The sequence below is a fragment of the Setaria viridis genome, chromosome 1, assembly GCF_005286985.2.
Source record: "Setaria viridis chromosome 1, Setaria_viridis_v4.0, whole genome shotgun sequence".
NCBI classification, from domain to species: domain Eukaryota; kingdom Viridiplantae; phylum Streptophyta; class Magnoliopsida; order Poales; family Poaceae; genus Setaria; species Setaria viridis.
Genome location: NC_048263.2, coordinates 23,374,695 through 23,397,463, shown reverse-complemented (window position 1 = coordinate 23,397,463; position 22,769 = coordinate 23,374,695). Strand labels below are relative to the sequence as shown.

Here is a 22,769-nt window from a genome sequence, read left to right as displayed (position 1 = left end):
AGCGAGTCCGGAGAAACAACCTTGCACTGTGAGCATCTGCTGAGCCTTGAAGTGGAGATCGAAGAGGAAAGAAGCCTCCCGTTCATGGTTTGTTGTTTCTATTTTTCTTTTGATTTCTTCTTCCTATGAAAAAATCTTGGGTTGTCCAAATGGTTTTTGTAAGTATTGATTTGTAGCTACTTCTGTATGACTTGGAGCAGCCATATTCGTTCAGAGAATTAAGCTCGTATATTGTATTTATTGATATTTAATTTGATATTCTTCTCCTGGCCGATAAAGCATGTTGAAACTTGGTATCTGGGTTTCACTCCATCTGGTTCAAAGCATGAAGGCAAGCTTGTCTTTGATGAAGTACCATGTCACATCAGTCAGCTCCATCTTAAAGCATGAAGGCAAGCTTGCCTTTGAAGATTGTTATCTTGGTGATTGCTTCGTGTATTGCAATATAATTTTTTTTCTGCCCGTAGCAACGCACGGGCACGATCCTAGTAAAAAAGTTAATCAGCAAATGTTCAATCAATATTTCCAAGTAGAAAACATCGATCGAGTAGAAAAATAGACGTACTAGTAGGAATAGACATATTAAAAGGGAAAGATGTGGAAAATGGTAGTAATCCAAAAGGAAATGGAGTATCGCCAAATGGCAAAATTCGAAAGTTGGAACTCTCCGCTTTGTTTTTTTCACGTTGTAAAGGTAATATTTTCTCGTGCAGGAGTATGAGTTATCGGTTCCATTGCGGGAGGAGGCGAAGCAAAACTGCGGAGCCGACGACCCTTCGCTTCGTTCGTGTCGTGTACGCTTACCATTTTCCTCCCACCTCCGGCCGACGCGGCGTCGTCACCCACTTGCTTGATTGCTTCCCCTCCCCAAGACCCCAACCACTCCCCACGGCCCACCTGCACGTCCTGCCTCTGCTCCCCGACTCCCCGTCCTCGCTCCAAAACTCTACCAAGCACCAACCGCCGCCGATCACCGCCAGCCATGGCGCCGCCACCTACCAGCGGTAAGGGACCCTCGAACCCTAGCCCCCCTCACCCGCCGAACCGCGGGCTACCCCTACCCCCTAACCCCAATCCCTCGCCTCCACCTGCAGGTGCAGGTCCCGCCTCGCTGCGGCGGCGGCTCTTCGAGGCGGCGGGCGACGGCGACCTCCAGCTCTTCAAGAGTACGTGCACGCGGCGCGCTCCGCCTCTGGATTTCCCCCCCTTGCTGAGTTTCTGGTCGGGCTCTGATTTGGAGGGGTTTTGGATTTTGGTTTTCGTCCGTGCCTTCCGCATGCAGGGACCGCGACCGCGCTGGACGCCGGAAAGGGCCGCATCAGGGAGGCCGTCGAGGCCGTGACGAGCCGCGGTGCCGGGGTTCTGCACGCCGCCGCGGGCAGCGGGAGGATGTCCATGTGCGCGTACCTCGTCGAGGAGCTCCTCGTGGACGTCAACGCGACCGATGATTCAGGTGGTTTCTTCGTCTCGTCTCCCTCCCCGTACTTGCGCAAAAGCAGAATCCAAGCTTCTCGTAGCAATACGATCTCGTCTGTAGAGTCTAGACCACGGATTGGTGGCACTATTGGCTTGTGATGGAAGTTTGCTGAGGTGATATTGCAAAGGCGCCGCATTTTCAGTAGAAGTTGGTTTCATTCATCCTATGTGTAATGTGATTTGATGTGATGAATCAGCTCTTTGGTCGTCTCCTTACTTAATGCCAAGAAATGTGATTGTAGACTTTCATGAACTTGAGACTGGCTATCTGAATTGGTTGTGTTTTGCCTGGTCTGCTTGATGCGAGTTCGAGCGAAGTTACGCTTCTGTCAATGTGGTGTCCATATGTCTAGTTTTTGGCACAGTCTACAACTATCATTGGAGATGGTTTGTAGATTAACCTCGTAGGCCTAGGCTGTAAAGAACTTTATGTAAACTGAGATTATATGCTCCAGTTAACTCATAACTTTGGTGTCCTCTGGTTCCTTTGCATTTGGTGTCGCAATCGGGAAAGTAATATCAACTCAATACAAAAATAGTATGCATGTTTACCCCTTGATTTAGCTTATTCTTTTGGATAGATTTAAGGCTAACTTGGCATTTGGTCCACTCTTCGAAGGATATATCAAATTACCTTTCAGACAGAATTGCATCAGTAAAAGAGTGCTGGTGCATGCAACTTCCATCTACTTTTAACCTTGAAAATTCTGTCAACTATCCCATGCAGCAGTTTGCTTTCCGTGGAAAACGTTTAGCTTCTACTTGTTCGTCTACCCCTTTAAATAGCCATCTCTTCAGTTTGGCAGGAATCTGAAATTCTTTTCATCACCAATTTATCCATTATATCTTTCTCAATCTTTGTAAGAGTATCTGGGATTTGAACAAGCATCAGTGTTTGATTGGTTTGTATTCTTAGAAAAACGTCTCACACTATGGTGCTCAACATAAACATGCACATATTGAAGTTGAATCATGCTTTCTTAGGGAAGCATCTCATGTTATGGTACTTGACACAAACATGCACATGTTGAAGTTGAATCATATGATGTGACACTTATTTCATTATGTGCACATAGGAACTGTTAATTAGACCAGTTTCCTTAATTCTCAGTAATATTTGTATTGATCTTTTGATGCTGTCCAGCTGTTCATTGAGTTCTGAGGCTCAATTAAATCGAAAGTCTTAGTGCCACATGCCAAGATGTGTTCATGTCATGTATGATACTTTTAAAGGCACCTAAATGCCATCCTCTTTAGTTTTGAATGTGCTAGTGAATGTGGAAAATTTCTATGCATATTTTGGAAACAGATGCATGTTTAGATCGCAAAACCTATCTATGGATTTTCTTTTGTTACTTGTATGAATTTCTATTTGGAATCGTAGTAATCTATTATTCTTGTATGAGTCTCTTATTTAGTATGCTACCACTTTTGATCTTTCCTGTAGGAGATACACCTCTGGCCTATGCAGTTCGTAGTGGCACTTTGGACATTGTACAGTATCTTCTTGATCATGATGCTAATCCAGATAAGCCTAATGGAAAAGGATCTACCGCTCTCCATTTAGCTGCTGCAGGAGGTCTCTCCCTATGCAACTTATCTTTTTTCGTCCGCGTGCATGACACTGTGTCTTAAAATATTTAGTTTATGTGTTTGGAGTGATGTAATGAAATTTAATCCAGATCATGTCAGTGTTATAGGTAATAAGGAAATGGCCCGCGTCTTTATGTCATGCTCGTGGATAGTTATTAGTTATTACAGTGTCATCCAAGCATTTAAAGAGCTTTAGTGATGAATTAGTTGTTTAATCGCTGCCTTTAAATCTTAAAAATGCCGTTATGAAGATGGACGTGTCATGAAATTTGTATTCTTCATCTATCAAAATGTCACCTGCACTGACATGGATCAGATGTTTGTAAAATTCAATTATTAACTTCTTTGTCCTGTTCATGCAGCATTAGTTATTTCTTGAGTTACTTCCTAGGGTATCCGGATACATTTCTAGACCTGATGATGAACTTGAAAACATATATATATATATATATATATATATATATATATTATATATATTATATATATATATATATATATTCTTTTCACTAAAATTGTGGGGAGCAGTACATGAAAAACACATTAACGTGAACCTCTTAACATTGGAGGTGGACTCATCCAGCATGAGCCCCAATTTTTCAGGACAACTTAATGCTTTATTTGAACACACAATTTGATGTAGATTCTCTCTCTACCCATTCGACTTATTACAATATATGATCCAAGTAAATAACTAACAAAATTCTGTATTATATTTTTGCGATTCAGGAAATTGTGATATAGTAAAAGCATTACTCTCAAAAGGGGCCAATGTTGACTCGTTTTGTGATACTGGAACACCATTGCATATGGCTGCTTTCTTTAAGCAGGATGGTGCTATGAAGATTTTGTTGGACCGCGGTGCAGATGTACGCAATATGCCTGTCTACCTTTCTTCTTAGATTAACAAGATCCACTTTACTGATTACAATTTAGAAGAATATACTTCTGCCAGCTTATTATGTAAGGGCACTGATTTTTTCAATCTTTCTTGTCAGTGTAACAAGGTATTTAACACTGTATGCACTCCTCTTTTTGTGTCTCTCACTGCTGGCTCGCTCAAGTGTGTGAAACTTTTGATCAAGGTATGGCCCACTAATCTCATGCCAAATTGAATTTTTTTTAGGGCAGTTAAATTGAAATCTTTTGGATACTTGGTAAGATATCTGAGATGAACTCCCATTTCAAAACTTGGTATTGCTTCATTTCTTTCATTCTTTCCTCACATTTGAGCCCTTTTCATGTGAATTAATGAAAAGTATAGAATAAATGCATACCCTTATTAAGTTGTGTTTCTTGCTACCTTGGTGAATATTTTTGTCTTTAAACCATTGATCTTTAATATTAGTAACAAGCTAGCGAAGATGTATAGTCTTGTAAATCTACCATGCACTGAAGTGGAAGGGGAGTTTAGGTAAAATTAGTGATGCTCTTCTGTTCCTATTACCACAGATAACCAAAAAAAAATCACTCCTTAAATATCTCATAGAAAAGGAAGGAGTGCAAATTCTCATATGCTTATTGCCACCTTTTATGTGTTAGGCTGGTGCTGACGTGAAGGGTGTTGGTTCTGTAACTCCCTTAATAACTGCGGTCAGCAATGGCTTAACTGACTTCTACAATTGCTTACTGGAGGCTGGTGCAGATCCTGATGTTCGTGATGATGTAAGTTTTTACTTTTCACTTTTCCACTAAATACATGTTTTTTTCACACCATCAAGTGGTTATTCACGCATGGGAAATTATGAAAACTAACCTCTGTGAAACTATGATTTTTGCTAATGCTAAGAAGCAAAACTTAGCAATCTAGTTTTTTTTGTTTCCCGTCAAAGCCAACCCATAAAGTCCTTAAACATTCCAAATTAAATTTGTGGAAATTGTCCTTAGTGACCATGAACTTGTTTCTCAGATGCACAACCAGTTAATATGCCATCGCACTGAACTGGTGTTGTGGTTATAGTGCAAACCATGCAGATATTGATGTGTTATGGTAACAAATATCTATTTAATTCTCTTTGTTGGTTTAGTTTACAAGTAATATGAATCTTTGCACGATATTGATGACTCGATGCCCCAGTTAAATAGATGGTTCATGTTGATATGATTTTTTTAGTCAAAACTAAAAAGATTATTCTCATGGGTGTGAAGTCTAGAAATGCTTACAAATTGCAATTGAATAATCATATATATGACTAACAACAGCTTTATGATTATTTCTTATGATGTACTTATAAGGTTTGATGAATAAAATGCAATAAAATTGTGTTTTTGTGTTATGTACATCGCTGTCCATCAAAATGTTAAATTTTTGTCTGGGTGAATCATATTGCTGTTGTGAAATTTAGATAATTTACATTATGGCATTTTGCTTATACTGGAGAACCTTTTCATTATGTATTTAATTGGATTTTTCTGAATTTTTACCAGAGAACCACTGCTTTTCAATCTCAGAGCAAAGTTTGGTTCTAACGTTGTGGTTGGCTTAGTTGTGCTTTCTATCATAACCTAGGATTCCTTGGCTGGTCTGAGGAAAGAATAGAACATTAATGCGTATTATGAGAAGTACAAGAGGTAGAGTGAACCAGTGGAGTTCAATTATTTGATGTTTCCTCTTCAACTCCAGACATTCAGTTGTTGCAATGATAAATGAGTTCCTTTTCAATTCTTTAAGGCTTCCCTAGTGAGGTTCAAGCCAGATATTTTATGTAATTGTTACTACTGTAAGATGTAGCTGTATTCAAATTGTAGGTGTTCTTTATCTTTTTCCTGTTCTTGTTTGAACTGTAGTGCTAAATTCACTATCGTCAGTCATCACAGACCTTGTGTTCGTTGCTCTTTTGCCTTGGATTTCTGTGAATGGTTCTGTAAATTTAACGTTCGTTTTTGCTTAACAGTTTGGTCACCTTCCAATTGAAATAGCTGCATATGAGAACAGAAGGAAAGATGTCGAGATTCTACTTCCAGTAACTTCTCGTGTTCCATATGTGCGGGATTGGAGCGTTGAGGGGATAATCAGTTATGTGAAATCAATGCCATCTGTGAAGGTATTGCAATTTAAGTTCCTTTTTGTTGTTCTGTGTTAATGTTAGTGGTAGAGTGATTTCTATTCTATTGTTTCTTCAATACATGTCCTAAATATAAAAGTGGGGAACTCAAAACATGTGTATTCATTAATCCCCCCACCCCCGCGCGCGGGCACGCGCTCGAAACGAAGCAATGTGAAGTTTAGTTGCGTGTGTAAAATAGGTAACTCATTATGTAATTGTACAGATGTGAAGTGAGTCTATAAGACGGTCTTCTTGTGTCCTTCTCAAGTACTACTCCCTCCGTCCCAAATTATAGGTCGATTTGGCTTTTTTAGATTCATAGACTTTATTATGCACTTAGATATACCCTATGTCTAGATGCATAATAATATCTATGCATCTAGAAAAGCCAAAATGACTTATAATTTGGGACGGAGGGAGTAGTACCTAATGTAACTCTATCCTCCTTTGTACACGTCATCATTCTTTGTACCAAATGATTTATTTTGCTGTTTCAGGATGACCCCATGTACAAAATGAAACCAGATGATCTCAAGTTAGAAGGAAACAAGGCTTACAAGAGAAAGGATTATGCTACTGCTGCAAAGCTCTACTCTATGGTATTATTGAGCCATCTCTCTTAGCCTACACTTAATTTGCTGTTTTGTAATATCTAAATTGACAGTTGGTATGGTTCGTACTCTTTTCAGTCCGTTATAAGATTTTATTAATATGAAAATTTGTTTGTTTTCGCTTTTTTGCTCTTTTGCTGTTTAAACTTTATTTCGGTCATTTCACATTTATGTGTAGGAAGTTAATGAAGCTACTTCCTGCATTTGATGTTAGTGGAAACAATTGATGTTGTGATAAATCACGAATGCTACAAGTTTTCTGCATTTGCATTATGGGATTCTTTTGCCAATCTTAAAACTTCTACAAAACTTCACTAGAATATTACTCTGTAGGTTGACTACAAAATACTCCATCCGTTGCAAAATGTAGGTCGTTTTGGCTTTTCTAGATAGATAGATTTTGTTATGCACCTAAATATAGTATTATGCCAAAACGACCTACATTTTGAAATAGAGGGAGTAACAGTTATAACTGTGGCATCAAAGACTATATATGTTAAGAAAACATCAACATGTATCTCATTTTATTGGATTGGATACAAGGAGTAAAGCTCCTTTTTTGGATGTATATGTCTTTAACTTCTGTATCCTAATTTGATGCCTCGGGTTGAGGGTCTAGTTTACCACCCTAACTCTAGCAAAATGAGCTGCCATACCAAATTTGTGCACTTGCTCGAGAGAAGTGTAGGCAACAAGAACTAAATTCGGTAATTTTGTTTAAATGCAGGCAGCAGATCAGTGCCCTGATGATGACTCAACCTTGTACTCAAATAGGTGCCTTTGCTGGCTGAAGATGGGTCTAGGGGACCAGGCATTGAGTGATTCTGGAATTTGCAGGATGCAGCGCCCTGGCTGGGCAAAGGCTTGCTACCTGCAAGGAGCTGCTCGGATGCTACTTAAGGTGAGATGACATGTATCATTTTCTGTTACTCTTTCATTTTGCTGCGCCAAATCCTTTTTCTAGTGATGCAGCAACTCTTCTGTCTTCAGGACTATGAAAAGGCATGCGATGCATTTCTTGATGGTCTCAAACTGGACCCAGCAAATGTTGAGATTGACAAAGCATTATGGTATTGTACTCACCCCTTTCTTTGTCAGGAAACATAGTTTGCAAGGATAATGCTGACTTCCATACCCCATATTGTATTTATAAATCTCCTATATTTCATCACATCGAAACACATACATGATGACTTAGCCAGTGAATTAGATAATTGTGTTATTTAAACTCCAGAGCATCATTTACGCTTGTCATGTGCTTCTGCATTTAAGATGCTCTAGTAATTGCTGTAATCTTTTATGCAGTGAGGCCATCAACTGCTTGAAGACATCTGACGCAACCAAGTAATTGTCAGAATTCTCTTTCGCCAAGGGGACAGTAGTCCAGAACTTCCACTATTACTGGTTCCTCATCAACGTGTAAATCGATGTTGAGTTTAAGACACCCCTCTGGTCTTACATATATGGGTTCGTTTTGCCAGCTCGCCAACTAGGTCATGAAGAAATGCTCTTCAACCCAGTCTCTTGTTTGTGCGTGGCAGTATTATGTTATGTTGCCTAGAAATGCTCGCCTTGTAGGTCTCGTAAGTCATATCACTGCGGCCCTTCCTCTCTCTCTTTATTAGGCCCTGTTTGGAAAAAATGTGCTAAAGTTTAACACTCCACTTTTAGCACCCTTTTAGCACTTGGACTTCCTAACAGGTGTGCTAAAAGATGAGCGCTAAAGTTTAGCACACCCATTTTCATTAGCACACTCAAGGGATGCTAAAGGGTGTTAAACCTGCTAAAAGTGATCCCCCCGTCCATATTTTCCCTGTTTGCTCCCCTTTCTCTCTCCTCCGATGCTCCTCTTCTTCCTCCCGCAGCGTGTCTCCTGCAGCCGCCCCTCTCGCATCTTTCCTCCCGCAGCCGCATCTCCAGCCACCATCTCCTCCCGTCGGCCATCCATCCTGCCGCCATCCTAGTCCTGCCGGTCATCCCTATCCCATCGCAGTCAGCTCCTCCCATCGGTCCTCCCCTCCCTCCGGTCCTCCGCGTCACGCTGCCAATCCCTTCCACCGGTCATCCCCTCACTCCCGCCCGTCCTCCCCTTCCGTCACCATCCCCGCCCACAGATCCTCCCTTCCCACCACGCCTTCGTCTGCTCCCCACGCCGCCCCCTAGATCCACGACCTCCTCAGCCCCAGGCGTCCGCCACCGTGCTCCCAATCTTTTCGCCCGGTGATCATGGATGGCCATAGCGACGATGGGTTGCAGGAGTTCTTCTCCCAGTCGGATCCACAATTCCCCCTCCCCCGGCGGCTTTGATTTCTTCTCGTAGCCGGAATCTTCCCGAGCTCCCCGTGAGGGCATGCAGGCCCTGGACCTCAACTCGCAGGAGGAGGACTTCCCCGATCTTAACTCCTACTCTGAATTCCTTCGCGGACACGGAGTACCCCGAGGCCGCGAAAGCCGTACCCTCAGCTTACGCGTGTCTCGCAATGGAGGACGAGGTGGTGGCGGCAGCGGAGGAGGAGGCGGCAGCAGATGTGCCGGCGGTAGCAGAGGAGGTGATGGCAATAGAGGAGCTAGCAGCAACAGTGGGGGTGCAGGGCGTGCAACGAGGTCTTTGTTCTTAGGTTCCTTGCCCGAAGGTGGTATCGGTAGCAGAGGTCGTGGCGGAGGACGTGGCGGTGGCCGCGGATCTCGTCCACGAACAACCAGTGCTGGTGCTGCAATGGCCTTTAAGGGAGATAATGTGGTTGATATTGATGAAGAAAATGGCAACGATGGTGCAAAAGCTGTGGAAGTTATCTTCCCCGGCTCCAAGGTATTCGGTTGCACCCATCCTCTTCTTCATTGTTACGCAATTTTGATGTGGTATATATGTGAAATATGTGTGCTGCATGGATGGTGATAGTTCTCAGGACCAGTACATTGTTTTATGTGATACTGAGTAAGCTGTTAAGTCAAGTAGCAGGTAGTTTTGTTTGAGTTCAATTGCACAACTTGTTTAATTTCTATGACCCATTAACCAGTACACCAGCCATGGATTCCTAATTACTGGTAGATGAGTCAGAGTCCTACCAATTGTGCAATGTGTGCCTGATTTACTTCCAGTGCTGATTTGAGAATGTGTCTTGCATGTTCTTACTAGATAAAAAGTGACAAAGCATAATTGATAGAAAGAAATATTGGTTTGTTCTGTGATTTGTGCGTAGAGCAAATGAGATCAGGAAACTGTCACAAAGGTACCATGTCTGTAAGAGGTTATAAGATAATTGCAGAAAAATATTTCATGGTTACTGGTTTGAGGCATGACAAGTCGCAATTGAGGCACCGAATATATCAACTGAAATCTCTGTATGCCTTCTGGAAAGAACTGCAAAAGCAGAGTGACCTTGGCAGGAAAGCTGATGGTACTGTTTTTGCCCCAAAATGGTGGTGGGAACAAGACACTAAGGTGGGAGGCATAGGATTTATTTCCATGTAGTTAACTTTCACTATATATGGCTGTTTTGACATCTCTAATCTGAAAATGCAATTGATTTGCAGGGCAAACCACACTGTGCTAAATTACAGGTTGGTGCTCCTGACTACCTTGATCAGCTTGAGGAAATGTTCCATGATGTTGCAGTGGATGGATCGACCTCATTTGTGGCTGGAGTTGAACAAGAAGAGGAACAAGATGGTGAAGATGGAGAAGATGAGGTTGCTGACTAGGATGGGTCTTTTATGACCTTGATCAGAGCTCACTGAGCTCTAACAGCAGGAAGAGGTCAAGTACAAGCACCAAGTCCCCTGCCACTAGTCCTGGAAAGAGGTCCAAAAGCCCAATGGTTAAAATGATGAGCAATCTAGTTGCTAAGTTGTCTGCATCTGATGATGCTATTCATAGCATATTCAAGAGTGTGGAGAGTCTTACTCAATCTATCAATGAGAGAAGACAGAAGATGAACAAGATGACAGTGGTGGCAGAGGATGTTAAGAGGTGCCAACAGTTGGCTCTGGAATGTGGGGCAGCTCCTGATAGTAGGGAATTGTATGTATGTAACAACATTTGTAGGGACCCATATAACAGGGAATTCTTCTGTCAGCTACCTTCTCCTGAAGCAAGGATGGCATTCTTGAAGAGATGGTGCCAGAACCACAATATTGTCTAGTTAGGATTCTTATGTTAGGACTCTTATGTGGCTGTTTGAACTATTATGTTAGAACTGTTATGTGGCTGTTTGAACTCTTATGTTTGATGAATATTATATGTGGCTGTTCCAATTATTATATGTGGCTGTTTCAATTACTACTGACATTTTTTTTTGCTGAATTAGGATGGGGATGCCTATTTTTCAAGTGATTCTGATGGGGATTATTCAATTGAGGCTCACACTGTCATGAAGATGGCACTCATTCATCGTAAGAGGAATCGGGAAATCTTGAAGACGGCACTCATGATCAGTATGTACTATGATACTTACATGCACAAAGCTCCAAGGAGGGTAGCCACTGTACCGGGCATAGAATGGGTTCAAAAAACACTATCAAATAGAAACTCTTGCTACAACATGTTTAGGATGTCTTGCCAATTATTTCATCAACTTCATGAATTGTTGGTCGAATCATATGGTTTGAGAGCAACTAGAGGAATGTCAACGATGGAGGCTTTAGGAATGTTGTTGGTGGATGGCCTGGATCGGTACATGATATGCGGGTGTTCAATGATGCCATAACCAAATATGGTGACAAGTTTCCACATCCTCCTCCAGGTACACTACTTTGTATACGATATTCTCTTCATTTGTCCAAATATGGTGTCAACTTCATGTACCTCATAAAATTGTCTTCATCTGTAGGCAAGTTTTACCTAGTAGATTCGGGGTATTCTAACCGTTCGGGTTACCTTGCACCATACAAGGGTACGAAGTACCATCTCCTGAAGTTTCAAAGTGGCCAATGCCAAAAGGTATGAAAGAGACATTTAATTACGCACATTCGTCCCTTAGAAATGTTATCGAGAGGTCCTTTGGAGTTTTGAAGATGAAGTGGAGGATTTGTTGGGTATACCAAGTTTTTCAATCACAAGCAAAGCAAAATAATAGTAGCATGCATGGCAATTCACAATTTCATTCGAGAGAATGCTATTGCCAATAGGGCCTTTGATATGTGCGATTGTGATAAAAATTTTATTCCTATGGCCGAACCATCGAACTCTGAAGGACATGCGATGAATACCCAAGTAGGGGATGAAGACCATAATATGAATGAATTTCGTGATGAAATCTGCATAATAGATCATAGCTAATTTGTATGGTTGTGTTGTAATTGACATTGACAATGTATTGTACTCTTTGTGTTATTTTATGTTTATTGGACAGTGAAAATAACTTTGAATGTTATCCTTCACTATTTGAAAATGAAGCTGGCCAAATGAGAGAAAAATAAACAAGTCAGAGGGGCAGCGCTGAAGTTTAAAAAAAAAAGAGTGGCAGCGCTTCACAGCTAGAACCTTGGCGTCAAAAAAAGATTAGCACAGGAGATAGCTCGGGACAGGCAGAAGTAAAGGAGGGGTAGTGTGCCAGCTATGCACAGATAATAAATGAGGAGCACTGTTGTCATTTTTCACCAAAGATGCTAAAGTTTAGTACAATATCCAAACAACCCAAGGTGCTAAACTTTAGCACTCTATTTGAGAGTGCTAAACTTTAGCACAAGGTTCCAAATAAGGCCTTAATCCGTTCTCAACCCTAACTCTGTGCTACTAGATGCTGATAGATCTTAGAGTCGAGATCTAGTGTTTTAGATGTTGTGTTGGAACTTGCATGCATGCTGTTGTCGAGATCATGTGCTAGCTTCAGCCATCTCAGTGGTGCAGTGTTGTTGATCATGGATCCTGATATCAACACCAGGCATGCCGCATGCATGAGGTGGCGCTGCCGCTGGTGTGTCGTGTGACGGCCGTGAGCATTCAACCATAGTTATGTGATGCCGAGGTTCCCTAGTATAGTGCTAGAATGCTCTAACAAGTGATGCTATGTCAACTTCGAGAACGTTACTGATGAAATTCACTTGTAAAGGGAAAATGTTGTAGGCTGTCCTGAACAACTAAATATGACTCACGAATTGGTCGATGAAGCATCTAGATGATCATCGATTCATCATGAGGAATAGATCAAAGAACCAATTCCCATGGATCAAACAATTTTTCTGGGTTGGACAGTGCAGTTGTTCGGTTCAATGGCAACTTCTGTGTCATGTAAGTAGAGTAGTATACGCAGTACGCACTATAACAGATCCCAATGGAAAGAACGAGTTAGGTCTTCTGCTAGGGATTAGAAAAGTTATCTAATACAATCTCTACTTTCTAGCAAACCATGAGGCGCAATTTCTTAGGATCAACGGGCAGAGCTTGATACACTCGTCCAGAAAGCTTTGGGTGCTACCGAAGCATTCGAAAAATCCGCTATGAACGGCTGAGCAGGCCCATGGTTGGGCAAATCAAAGTGTGCCCTTCGTGGCCCACACAAAATTCATAGCTTTCCTCGCGGACTGCGGGAAGTCGTCTACCAGACACAACAACTTGGGGGGATTTCTAAGATAATGTTTGGTTCTGGGGTTGAAGTGGGTGGGGTTGGAGCTGAGCCACTTCGACCTATGTTTTGTTGGAGAGAGTGGGGGTTAGGTCCAACCCAGTAGAGGAATATTCCTCGTAGATCCGGGTTCATCCGATCCCTCAAAAAAGAAGGAATCACCCCGACCCACTTGAACGGCGTCCGCGGTCCGTTTCTTCTCGCGCTCGTCCTCCCCGCGTCCGCCCGCCCGATGCCGCCGCCGCCCTCCACTGGCGCTGATGGGGAGGTGCGCCGGGCGAGCTCGAGCCCCACCGCGGCCGGGCTAGCTCGGTGGGGGAGGAGGACCTCCAATGGCGGGGATGAGGTGGCCAGCGCGGGGGCGGGGATGAGGTGGCGCAGGGAGGACCGCCGGCGCGGGGGCTCGATGGGGAAGGAGGGCTGCCGGCGTGGGGGCTCGGTAGGGAAGGAGGATGGCTTGCGGGGAGGAAAGGAGGAAGAAGATGGAAGGACGAGAAAAAAGAGAGAGGCTGATAGGTAGGCCCCGTGGCTGATAGGTGGGGTCCACAACTAACGGTATTAAATAGATATCCATCCCAACCTCCTCAACCCGCTCAACTAAACAAAAAACTGGGTCCAACCCATCCCTCCAATCAAACAAGAGATGGGTCGGCTCCAATCCAGAAAAATGGGTCAGCTCCAACCCAACCCACATGGTTTCAAAACCAAACACTACCTAAACCCGTCGCGCATTGGTGGGGAAGAGGATACTTTAACTTTTAGCATCTAATTTTGAGTCACTGCCATGCGGATCCTATCGTGCTTGGATCTACCATAGTGGTGACTCAAAAGTAGAAAGGGCAAAGTTAGAGGATCTCATTCTTGTTGGTGGGCGGGGACGGTAGGAAGAAAAAAAAAAGGCTGCTGACACACTCATCCGATACCATAAAAAATGTTGAGCTTTCCAGGGGGTCCCTCGCACACTCCTCTCCTTCGTCCCCTTTCCATCGGAGTCCACCAGCCCCTCCACCTTTCTTGGCTTGACACATGCAGGCGTCCTCAGGCTCGTCGGCTGGGCGAGACAAGCTCGGGCCCATCGGCTTGGATGCACCTAGATCAAATCGAGGCCCAGCTGCTGCCGCGGGATGAGGGAGATGGTGACATGGGGCTGAGCAACAATGGCCAATAGCGGCGCAAGGTAGGCACTAGTTTAGGGAGGCAGCGGTGCCAGGCTCGCCGCAGCCGGAGGGGCAGCCGGTGAGTGGCGTGGCGCGGCCGGAGTCGGAGCTGTAACGAGGTTACCCACGCGGCTAGTGAGGTGTAACGGAGTTGGTGAGATGTAACTATGGATTAGAAAATTTGTACTCCCTCGCAGTGGCAGATCTAGGATTTTATCACAGGCTATGCTGAAAAAAAATTATTATACAATTCGATAAAACCATTTACAATTCGATAAATTCAAAGATTAAGCTAGAAACAATTTCAAAATATAGCATAAAAGAAACTTACAATATTATTTGTCTACTTTGTTTACCCACCGCTTTTTAAATGACATGAATGTCTTGATTATATCTTCTTCATTCACTTGGAAGAAAATATCCCGCTCAATGAATGTGACTAGACAATCATCCAAAATACTATCACCTAGCTTATTCCTTGACTTTATTTTCACTTTAACCATTGCAGAAAATACCCTTTCAACACTCGTTGTTGCCACTGGTAATAGCAATATCAATTTGAGAAGCAAGTAAACCATATCATACACTTTGTGCCTCCGTGTTTGAACAAGCTTAACTGAGAGATCAACGATGTTGTCTAGACCCTTGAAGCTATCATCTCGTCGCATGTCATCAATATAATTATCAAGTTGCAATTCTAGTTTTAGCAAATCATTGTTGGAGAAGTCCTTAGGATAAAATTCAGCCAATCTGCATACCTTCTGTGCATCAAACGAAGCAAATAAATTGGAAGGTGTTGGCGCTAAAAATCAGCCGATTGAATCTCAGCGTCGGACACACGACCCAGGAGAATCTGCTTAACTCCTGTTCGGGTAATCGCCCTGGTGCGGTTCGCGCGGCGTGCCAGCCAATCTGACCTGTTGATTGGCAAGGAAGGCCCAGAGGCTGCGATCGGCTAAGGTTCCGATCTCGAGGAAGCTTATCAGCGAATCGGCCGATTTGCTATAACAAGGAAATCGGCTATGGTACAACCGACAACTAGGTAACGTTTGTAAAGAAACTGCCAGAGTAAACTAGACAACGCTACAGAAACAACACTTGAAACAGATCTAATCGACTATGCAAAAGTAATGGATAAGCGACAAAGATAAATAAGCCGAAAGCTCTAATTTCAAGCTGGATAACTGGTGATAAAACTAGAACAACAGGTAAAACCTAGAATTCTAGTAAATATCGATAACTGGTGAATAAATCTAAACGAAACGACAGCGATGTGCTCGAAGTTAAAGCTTAGATATTACTCGAGATCGTGTCGATGCAGTCCTGCCAACCCGTACGAACTCGTGAAAGAAGAAAAGTATTGGCGAAGTCGCCGACTTGAAAGTAAAGTATGAGGAAATAGTAGATTGTTGTATTGATTTGATGTTGTTCTTTACAGATCTCTAAAGACGGCTATTTATAGCCTGTTACAACCAACCTCTTAACCGACTAGGATTCAATCTCTAATTTTAAACGAAAACGAATATTTACAAGTACAACTCGTATCGGAGTTGGTCATTGCGCTCCTGTGGGCCAATCCCTTTTTATCTTCTCTTCGCAATTCACTTTAAGCCCATACTGGCCCAATTGCCCCAGCCTATTAATCGGCCGATTTCTACCAACTCCATCCGTCAAAACACTGCAGCGCCAATCGGCCGATCTTCAACTGTAACACCAATCGGCCGATTCCTAGTCGTGATCTTTTCGACTCATCGCATTAGCCCTTTCCCTTCTTGACGCCGATTCCATACGTGTCAAAATCTGGCATCAACAGAAGGATTGAAGGCTGACATACACGAAAGTAGCTCCATATTGATCTCATAAAACCGATTATCAAGTTCTTGACTAATTTGATCAATGATACCAATATATACTTCTCTTCTAAAATGGTTATCATTTGTTTGGTTTCAGGCACAGGCATACTTTGTTGATTTTCCATACAGCACATAATCACCATCCATAGCAGGAACTTCAACATCATGTTTAATGCAAAAAGAAGTAACCCTATTAAGGAAGTGGTCCCAACCATCAGACCTTAACTGTTGCATTTTGTTCTTCGCCACATTAACAAGGGAGATTACATTAAGAATATCTTGATTCCTTCTTTGCAAACACTCGGATAACTCATTTGTGTATCCAAGAATAACAAATATTAAGTGCACAAAGAAATATCATCACCAAGATCAATGAGCACATCATGGATTGAGGAATACATTGTAATGATGCTGCATATAATTTTGTAATGAGAGCCCCATCGAGTTTCACCAGGTCTAGGCAAACTCATCTCTTGATTTAATCCACTCCCTGATTCAAGCTCACCACACTCAAGTGCTTTCTCTAGCAGTTCAAAGCATACCATGACGCTTGCAAGAAACTCCAATAATATTCAATAAGATAGATACTTGATCAAAAAAGCTCTTACAATCAGTATTTCTCTTGGCAACAACAACAAGAACTAGTTGGAGTTGATGTGCAAAGCAATGAATATAATACGCAGAAGGTGATTCTTGCATTATCAATATTTTTATCCCTTTATCTCCTTTCATATTGCTGGCCCCATTATAACCTTGATCTCTAATTTGAGTCATAGTCAATCCATGACTAACATGTAAACCCTCAATAGCTTCCTTAAGTGACAAAGAGGTAGTATCATCTACATGAACAATTCCAATAAAATATTCACAAGACCTTCCAAGTTTATCAACATACCGCAAGCAAAGAGCTAGTTGTTCTTTATGTGATATGTCACTGGACTCATCAGTTAAAATTGCATGGGGCTCATCATCAAGTTCTTCAATTATTTTCTTTTTAGTTTCTATGACACAACAATGAATAATTTGCTTTTGTATCTCTAGGCTAGTTAAGGTTCAATTACCTGGAGCATTATTGAAGACATACTTGTTCACTTCATCACTATTTCCTACAAGAAACTTCAAAAGTTCAATAAAACTTCCTCTCTTGCTAGACTCTTCATTTTCATCATGTTCACGAAATGCCAATCCTTGATGCAAAAAAACTTGATACATCTAAGTGAATATGTCAACCTTTTCTTATAAAGATGAAGATTCTCATCAGTCCACTTCTCAATGTGATAATCAACTGCTACCTTCAGATTTATAAAACCAATGTCTCTCTCCTGAGCTGCATTGTGTGCCATAGAACCACTATGTTTGACAAGTGTTTTGTTTCCTATATTCCAATTATTCCATCCTCCAACAATAAATGTATTTGACCCAGTACCCTTCTTGAACAAGTAGCATATAAAGCAAAACATAGAATCCTTCTTGATATCAAGCCATTCATGATTATACATCCATACATAATTGAATTGGTGATCCCTACCTCCAATTTTTCTTGATGGAAAATCATGATTAATAGGTTTGAATCGGCCTTTAATAATATATCCTCTTCGAATTGCATCTTGATCATTAACATGATAACTTTCAATGGGCCGCCTTTCACCTGGATCATGTGGAAGACGATTGATGTCATAAACCGATGACTATGATGCGGGTGGTTGTAGTGGTGGAGGCGAGGGCACAGGATCCGCGATTTCTTCAACTACCACTCTATCCTGCTCTTGATTCTGTTCTTCCACAAAAGTTTCAATTGGAGATGGGACAATGTTTGAAGCAGCAGCTGTTGCTGCCTTCTTTGCTGCGTGTTTCTAAAAAAGAGATGCAATATCTCCACCTCTCTTCATAATCCAATCGTTCTGAAAAAACAATATCTATGTAATATAAGTACAACAACTAACTAGACATTATAGCAAAACAAACATGTAACGATAGAATCATGTTTTAAATTTTCGGGTAGAAAACTTACAAATCACAACCTCACATGATATTAATTTAAGAATGTTGATAAATTAATGGTCCGTTCAATAAAATCACGAACTGAAATAAAAAAAAGCACTCGTACATAAATAAATAAAAATATTTAAGAATATAAGTCTTTTCAAATAAGAAAGAATAGAAGATAATTCATCTTAAACCTCCTTGCGGCCGATGACTTGTGGACGATCAGAAGTTTTCACGCAACCGCGCGAAGTCCCCCGCGTAGTTACGCTTGCGCAGACACGCTGGCCCTGGTAGCCTGGTGCGGCGGCCGGCGGCGGAGCCATAGAGGATGGGAGGAGTCCTGCGGACTGTCAGGCGGAGGAGTTGTGGAGGCGCAAATTGAGACGTGGAGTCTCACGCATCAAATCATGGGCCAATCTTGTAACCAGAGGCAGGCAGGCACTCCTCATGCAGTTGTATCCATGCAACAAGCAACCAGGGAGGCCAAAAGCTAGATCTGGCCATCGTCTGCTGGGCCTAGGCAAAGTGATAGAGGATCAGGGGGACCACGGGAGTACAGGTAAGGTGCTAGGCCTAGGGTATGCCGGGTGGGCCCCGGCATACCCTGTAGCTCCACCTATGCTCCCTCGGTCAAAAAACAAGTCAACCTAAACAGATTAACGAGGAGGTAAAATGACCTCAGTTACCTCTATTTATTAGTCATATTTGGTGCTAATTGAGTATTATAACTTGTTTTTTTACAAATTTTGAATCGTAGATGACTTGTGTTTTTGACTGAGGGAGTACTATTTACCTGTTTAATTAATTATGAAACTTATATTTAATAATTATATAAATCCATGTCTCCCGCTTCGTGTGACCGTGTCGAGTGCGCCTAGCATTTCCACCCCCACCCCACGATTGACACGCCGTCCGGCCGCCGCGACCCGTTTCTTCCCCCTGCTTCGCACACCTGCATATCCCTCCCCTCCCTCTCCCACTCCAAAACCCTACCAACCGAGCGGCCATGGCGCCGCCCCTCACCTGCGGTAAGCGACCCTCAAATCCTAGCCCCCTTCACGCGGGAGAACCATAGCATTAACACTGAGTCCCCGCCCCCTCGCCTCCACCTGCAGGTCCAGGCGCACCGAAGCGGCGGCTCCTCCAGGCGGCGGCCGACGGTGACCTCCAGCGCTTCAAGAGTACGTGCACGCGCCGTCGGTGGTGCTCGACCGCACGCTGATTTTTTTTTCGGGGTGGGGGTTCCGAATTTTGGTTATCCGTGTGTCGCCTGTCTGCAGGGATAGCTAGCTTGCTGGACGCTGGGAAGGGCCGCCTCGGGGAGACGGTGGCGGCCGTGAAGGACCGTGGCGCCGGGGCGCTGCACATCGCTGCCTTCCCCGGGAGGACGGCGCTGTGCGCGTACCTGGTGGAGGAGCTCCACCAAGACGTCAACGCCGCCGATGAGTCAGGTGGTTTCCTTCCCCCTTCTCTGCCTACTCGTTGTATATCTGTGTGGTCACCTCTCTAGACCAGAGGTTTTGGCATTGTTGGCTTGCGATTGTGAAGTTTGATGAGGTGACATTGTGAAGGCACCGCAATTTCACTTTTAAATTGGTTTCATTCGGCTGCATATGGATATTGTGAATATGTGATTCAGCTGTTTGGTTGTCTGTTTCTTTGTGGCATGAAATGGGATTGGTCACTAACTTGCATCAACAGGCTTGAGGCTGGCTATCTGATCGGGTTGAATTTCACCTGGTTTGCATGATGCCAATGCATGGTTATGTGGAATATTACTTCTATTAGAGTATCAATGTAGTTTCCCTAGTCCATATTTCTACTTTGTCAGATTCTACAACTATCATAGTATAGTAACCTTGAAGGTTGTTTAGAACTTTAGATGAACTTCCAATTATGTGCCACCTCTAATTTCTAAGTTTGTTATCCTGTCTTTCAAATATATATTAATTACTTTGTTTGACTTAACCTTAAAAGTTCATTTGTTTCAGATGCAACACATACAGTTGCATCAGTAGAAAGAGTAATTGATGCTAGCTTCAGTCCACTTTTACCCCTGAAAATTGTGCCTACTTTTTTTTTCCATGCATGATTTCTATAAAAACCGATTTGAGCTTTTTTTTTCCTCTACAAGTACCCCCCTACAAGTAGCTGGCTTAGGTTTGACCAGGAACTTCTGGATTTCATTGCATCAGCAATGAATTCATCCATTATTTTTTGCTTACTGCTGTGCACGAGTACTCTGAGTTTTAATCATATTGTATATCTGCTTGTTTTGTATTCTTATTAAAGCATCTCACTTTATGATATTTCACACAAACATGCACATATTGAAGTTGAATGATATGGCTCTTATTTGATTATGTGTGCATAGGTACAGTTAGACTACTTTTTCTCAATTCTTATTAACATTGTCACGATCTTTTGATGCTACCCGGCTGTAATTACCAGTACACACTCCAATGAAAAACGTCAGGGCCATGTGCCAAAATATGTTCGTGTATGATACTTTCAACATAAAAATCACATCCTTTATGAACTATATCCTTTGTTATGTATATTTTTGGTAACAGTTTCATGTTTGCATAGATTTAATTTCTTGTACGAATTTCTATTTAGAATTTACGATTTTCTGTTGTTTCTGGTATTAGTTTCTTATGCAGTATATTTCTACTTTTTGATGTTTCCGGTAGGAGAGACACCTCTGATCTATGCAGTCCAGGGTGACACTGTGGACACTGTGCAATATCTTCTTGATCGCGATGCTAATCCGGATAAGCCTGCTGGAAACGAGTCTACCCCTCTTCATTTAGCAGCTGCAGGAGGTCTCTCCCTATGCATACTTATTTCTTTCTTTCTATGTGTCCATGACACTGTCTTAAAGTTCTTTGTTTATTTGTTTAAAGTGATGTAATGAGATTTGAACCAGATCATGGCATATACGTTGAAGGTAATAGGAAAGGAAATGGCCCGTGTCTTTATTGGCTGTGTTTGCTCAATATAGTGTCATGCGAGTAGGAGAGATTTCCCTGATGAATGAGTTGTTTAATTGCTACATTTAAGTCTAAAAAAATGCCATTGTCAAGATATATGCATCATGAATTCTGCAATCTTCATCTAACAAGATATGAGTTGTACAGACATAGGTCAAGTATGTATAAAATCCCAACTATTAACTTGTTGTCTAGAGGTTGAATCATAATTATTTCACAAGTTAGTTCCTTGGGTAAGAGTGAATAAACTTTGAGATCTGATGTCGAATATGAAAAACATATTAATATGAAACTCTAAACCTTGGAGGTAGATTACGCACTATAATATATTACTCCCTCTTACCATCATTATAAGGCATATTTTTATGAGGAAGTCTTCGGAAGCATATTTTAACCATTAACTTCCCTTACAGTGTATTGTCTGTTTCTATAAAATCAACACCACTTGAAAAACACTTTGAGTATGAATCTATTGATGTAACTTTTGTAAACTAAACAAGCATATAATTTTAACTAATTGTTGGCCAAACCTTACGAAGTTTCACCCAATGTCTTACAGTCATCTAATCGAACCTAGTCACCATGGCACATATAAGACGATTGGTCGCAATTAGTCGTCGATCAGGCCGATTAGTCGAGCCTAGTCGTCTGTATAGTTGTCCTATACATGCCAGGACCCATATGATATGTATAGTATACATTACTTAGTATATAGCAAGCATCAAAACCGCAATGATATGCTGCTGATCCACATGGACCACATCTACACATACCCATCACAAGGGTGTATGTAAGCACTAAGCAGCAGAGTTAGAGCAATGGCGCAAAGCTTCACATAACAGAGCTAGAGCAGAGTAGAGAGCTAGAAGAGGAGAGCTCATCTTCAGAACTTGCAGCGAGCTCACGAAGGGTGGGGAGCTCCTAGGCGTCAGGAAGCTCCTGCGCAGAAGGGAGGCAGGAGCTCCAGACGGCTCCCTGGCGCCAGCAGGCTCCTGGGTGGCTGGATGGCACCAGCGGACATGCCTTTGGGCAGGCAGCGACGCGATTATGGGTCGGTGGTGTGCAATTTTGGGCAGGCAGCGGCGCGTTTTGGGCGGCGGTTTGGATGGACAGTTGCTTGGCACTCGACAACACCTGCAGCTGTGAAGTATGTACCTAAAACCTAATGGGACAAATTGGCAGCCCAGTAGCCCACTCACTGGCTGAAGCCCAATATCTGAGGCAGCTCACAAAACTGCTTTGAACCCGTTCCCCCCCCCCCCCCCCCCCCCCCCCCCCCAAATCGGACGATTAATTTTGACAAGTCGACGACTAATTGGATGACTAGCTTTGGAGTCACTCAAACCTAGTCGGTGGCCCTTATCAGTGCCAAGGGAGCGATAAGCCCCACTAATCACGATTAGTCGGACGACTAGATAGCACTGTTTCACCTTTTGAAATCAACATACGCCTTGCCTTGATGGATGGAGTATAATGCAAATGATCAGATATGG

At 42.5% G+C, this 22,769-nt stretch overlaps 1 protein-coding gene and 1 pseudogene across 1 annotated transcript; both read left to right on the top strand.

The window, feature by feature from the left end:
• The first annotated feature begins 849 nt into the window (after positions 1-849).
• On the top strand, positions 850-8,345 carry LOC117851689 (uncharacterized). Its single transcript, XM_034733562.2, has 12 exons — positions 850-1,004; positions 1,095-1,166; positions 1,283-1,453; positions 2,924-3,055; positions 3,796-3,935; positions 4,065-4,151; positions 4,609-4,731; positions 5,961-6,110; positions 6,611-6,712; positions 7,452-7,625; positions 7,715-7,794; positions 8,030-8,345. The coding sequence occupies exons 1-12, from the start codon at positions 983-985 to the stop codon at positions 8,070-8,072; spliced, it is 1,296 nt and encodes a 431-aa protein (XP_034589453.1). The 5' UTR covers positions 850-982; the 3' UTR covers positions 8,073-8,345.
• Positions 8,346-19,163: 10,818 nt separating this feature from the next.
• The window catches only part of LOC117854992 (uncharacterized), a 42,740-nt pseudogene continuing 39,134 nt past the window's right edge, over positions 19,164-22,769 (top strand).

Coding starts and splice junctions, on each gene's coding strand:
- LOC117851689 (XM_034733562.2), top strand. CDS start 983: ATGGCGCCGCCACCTACCAGCG. Junction 1,005..1,094: donor GGCGCCGCCACCTACCAGCG/GTAAGGGACCCT, acceptor CTCCACCTGCAG/GTGCAGGTCCCGCCTCGCTG. Junction 6,111..6,610: donor AATCAATGCCATCTGTGAAG/GTATTGCAATTT, acceptor TTGCTGTTTCAG/GATGACCCCATGTACAAAAT.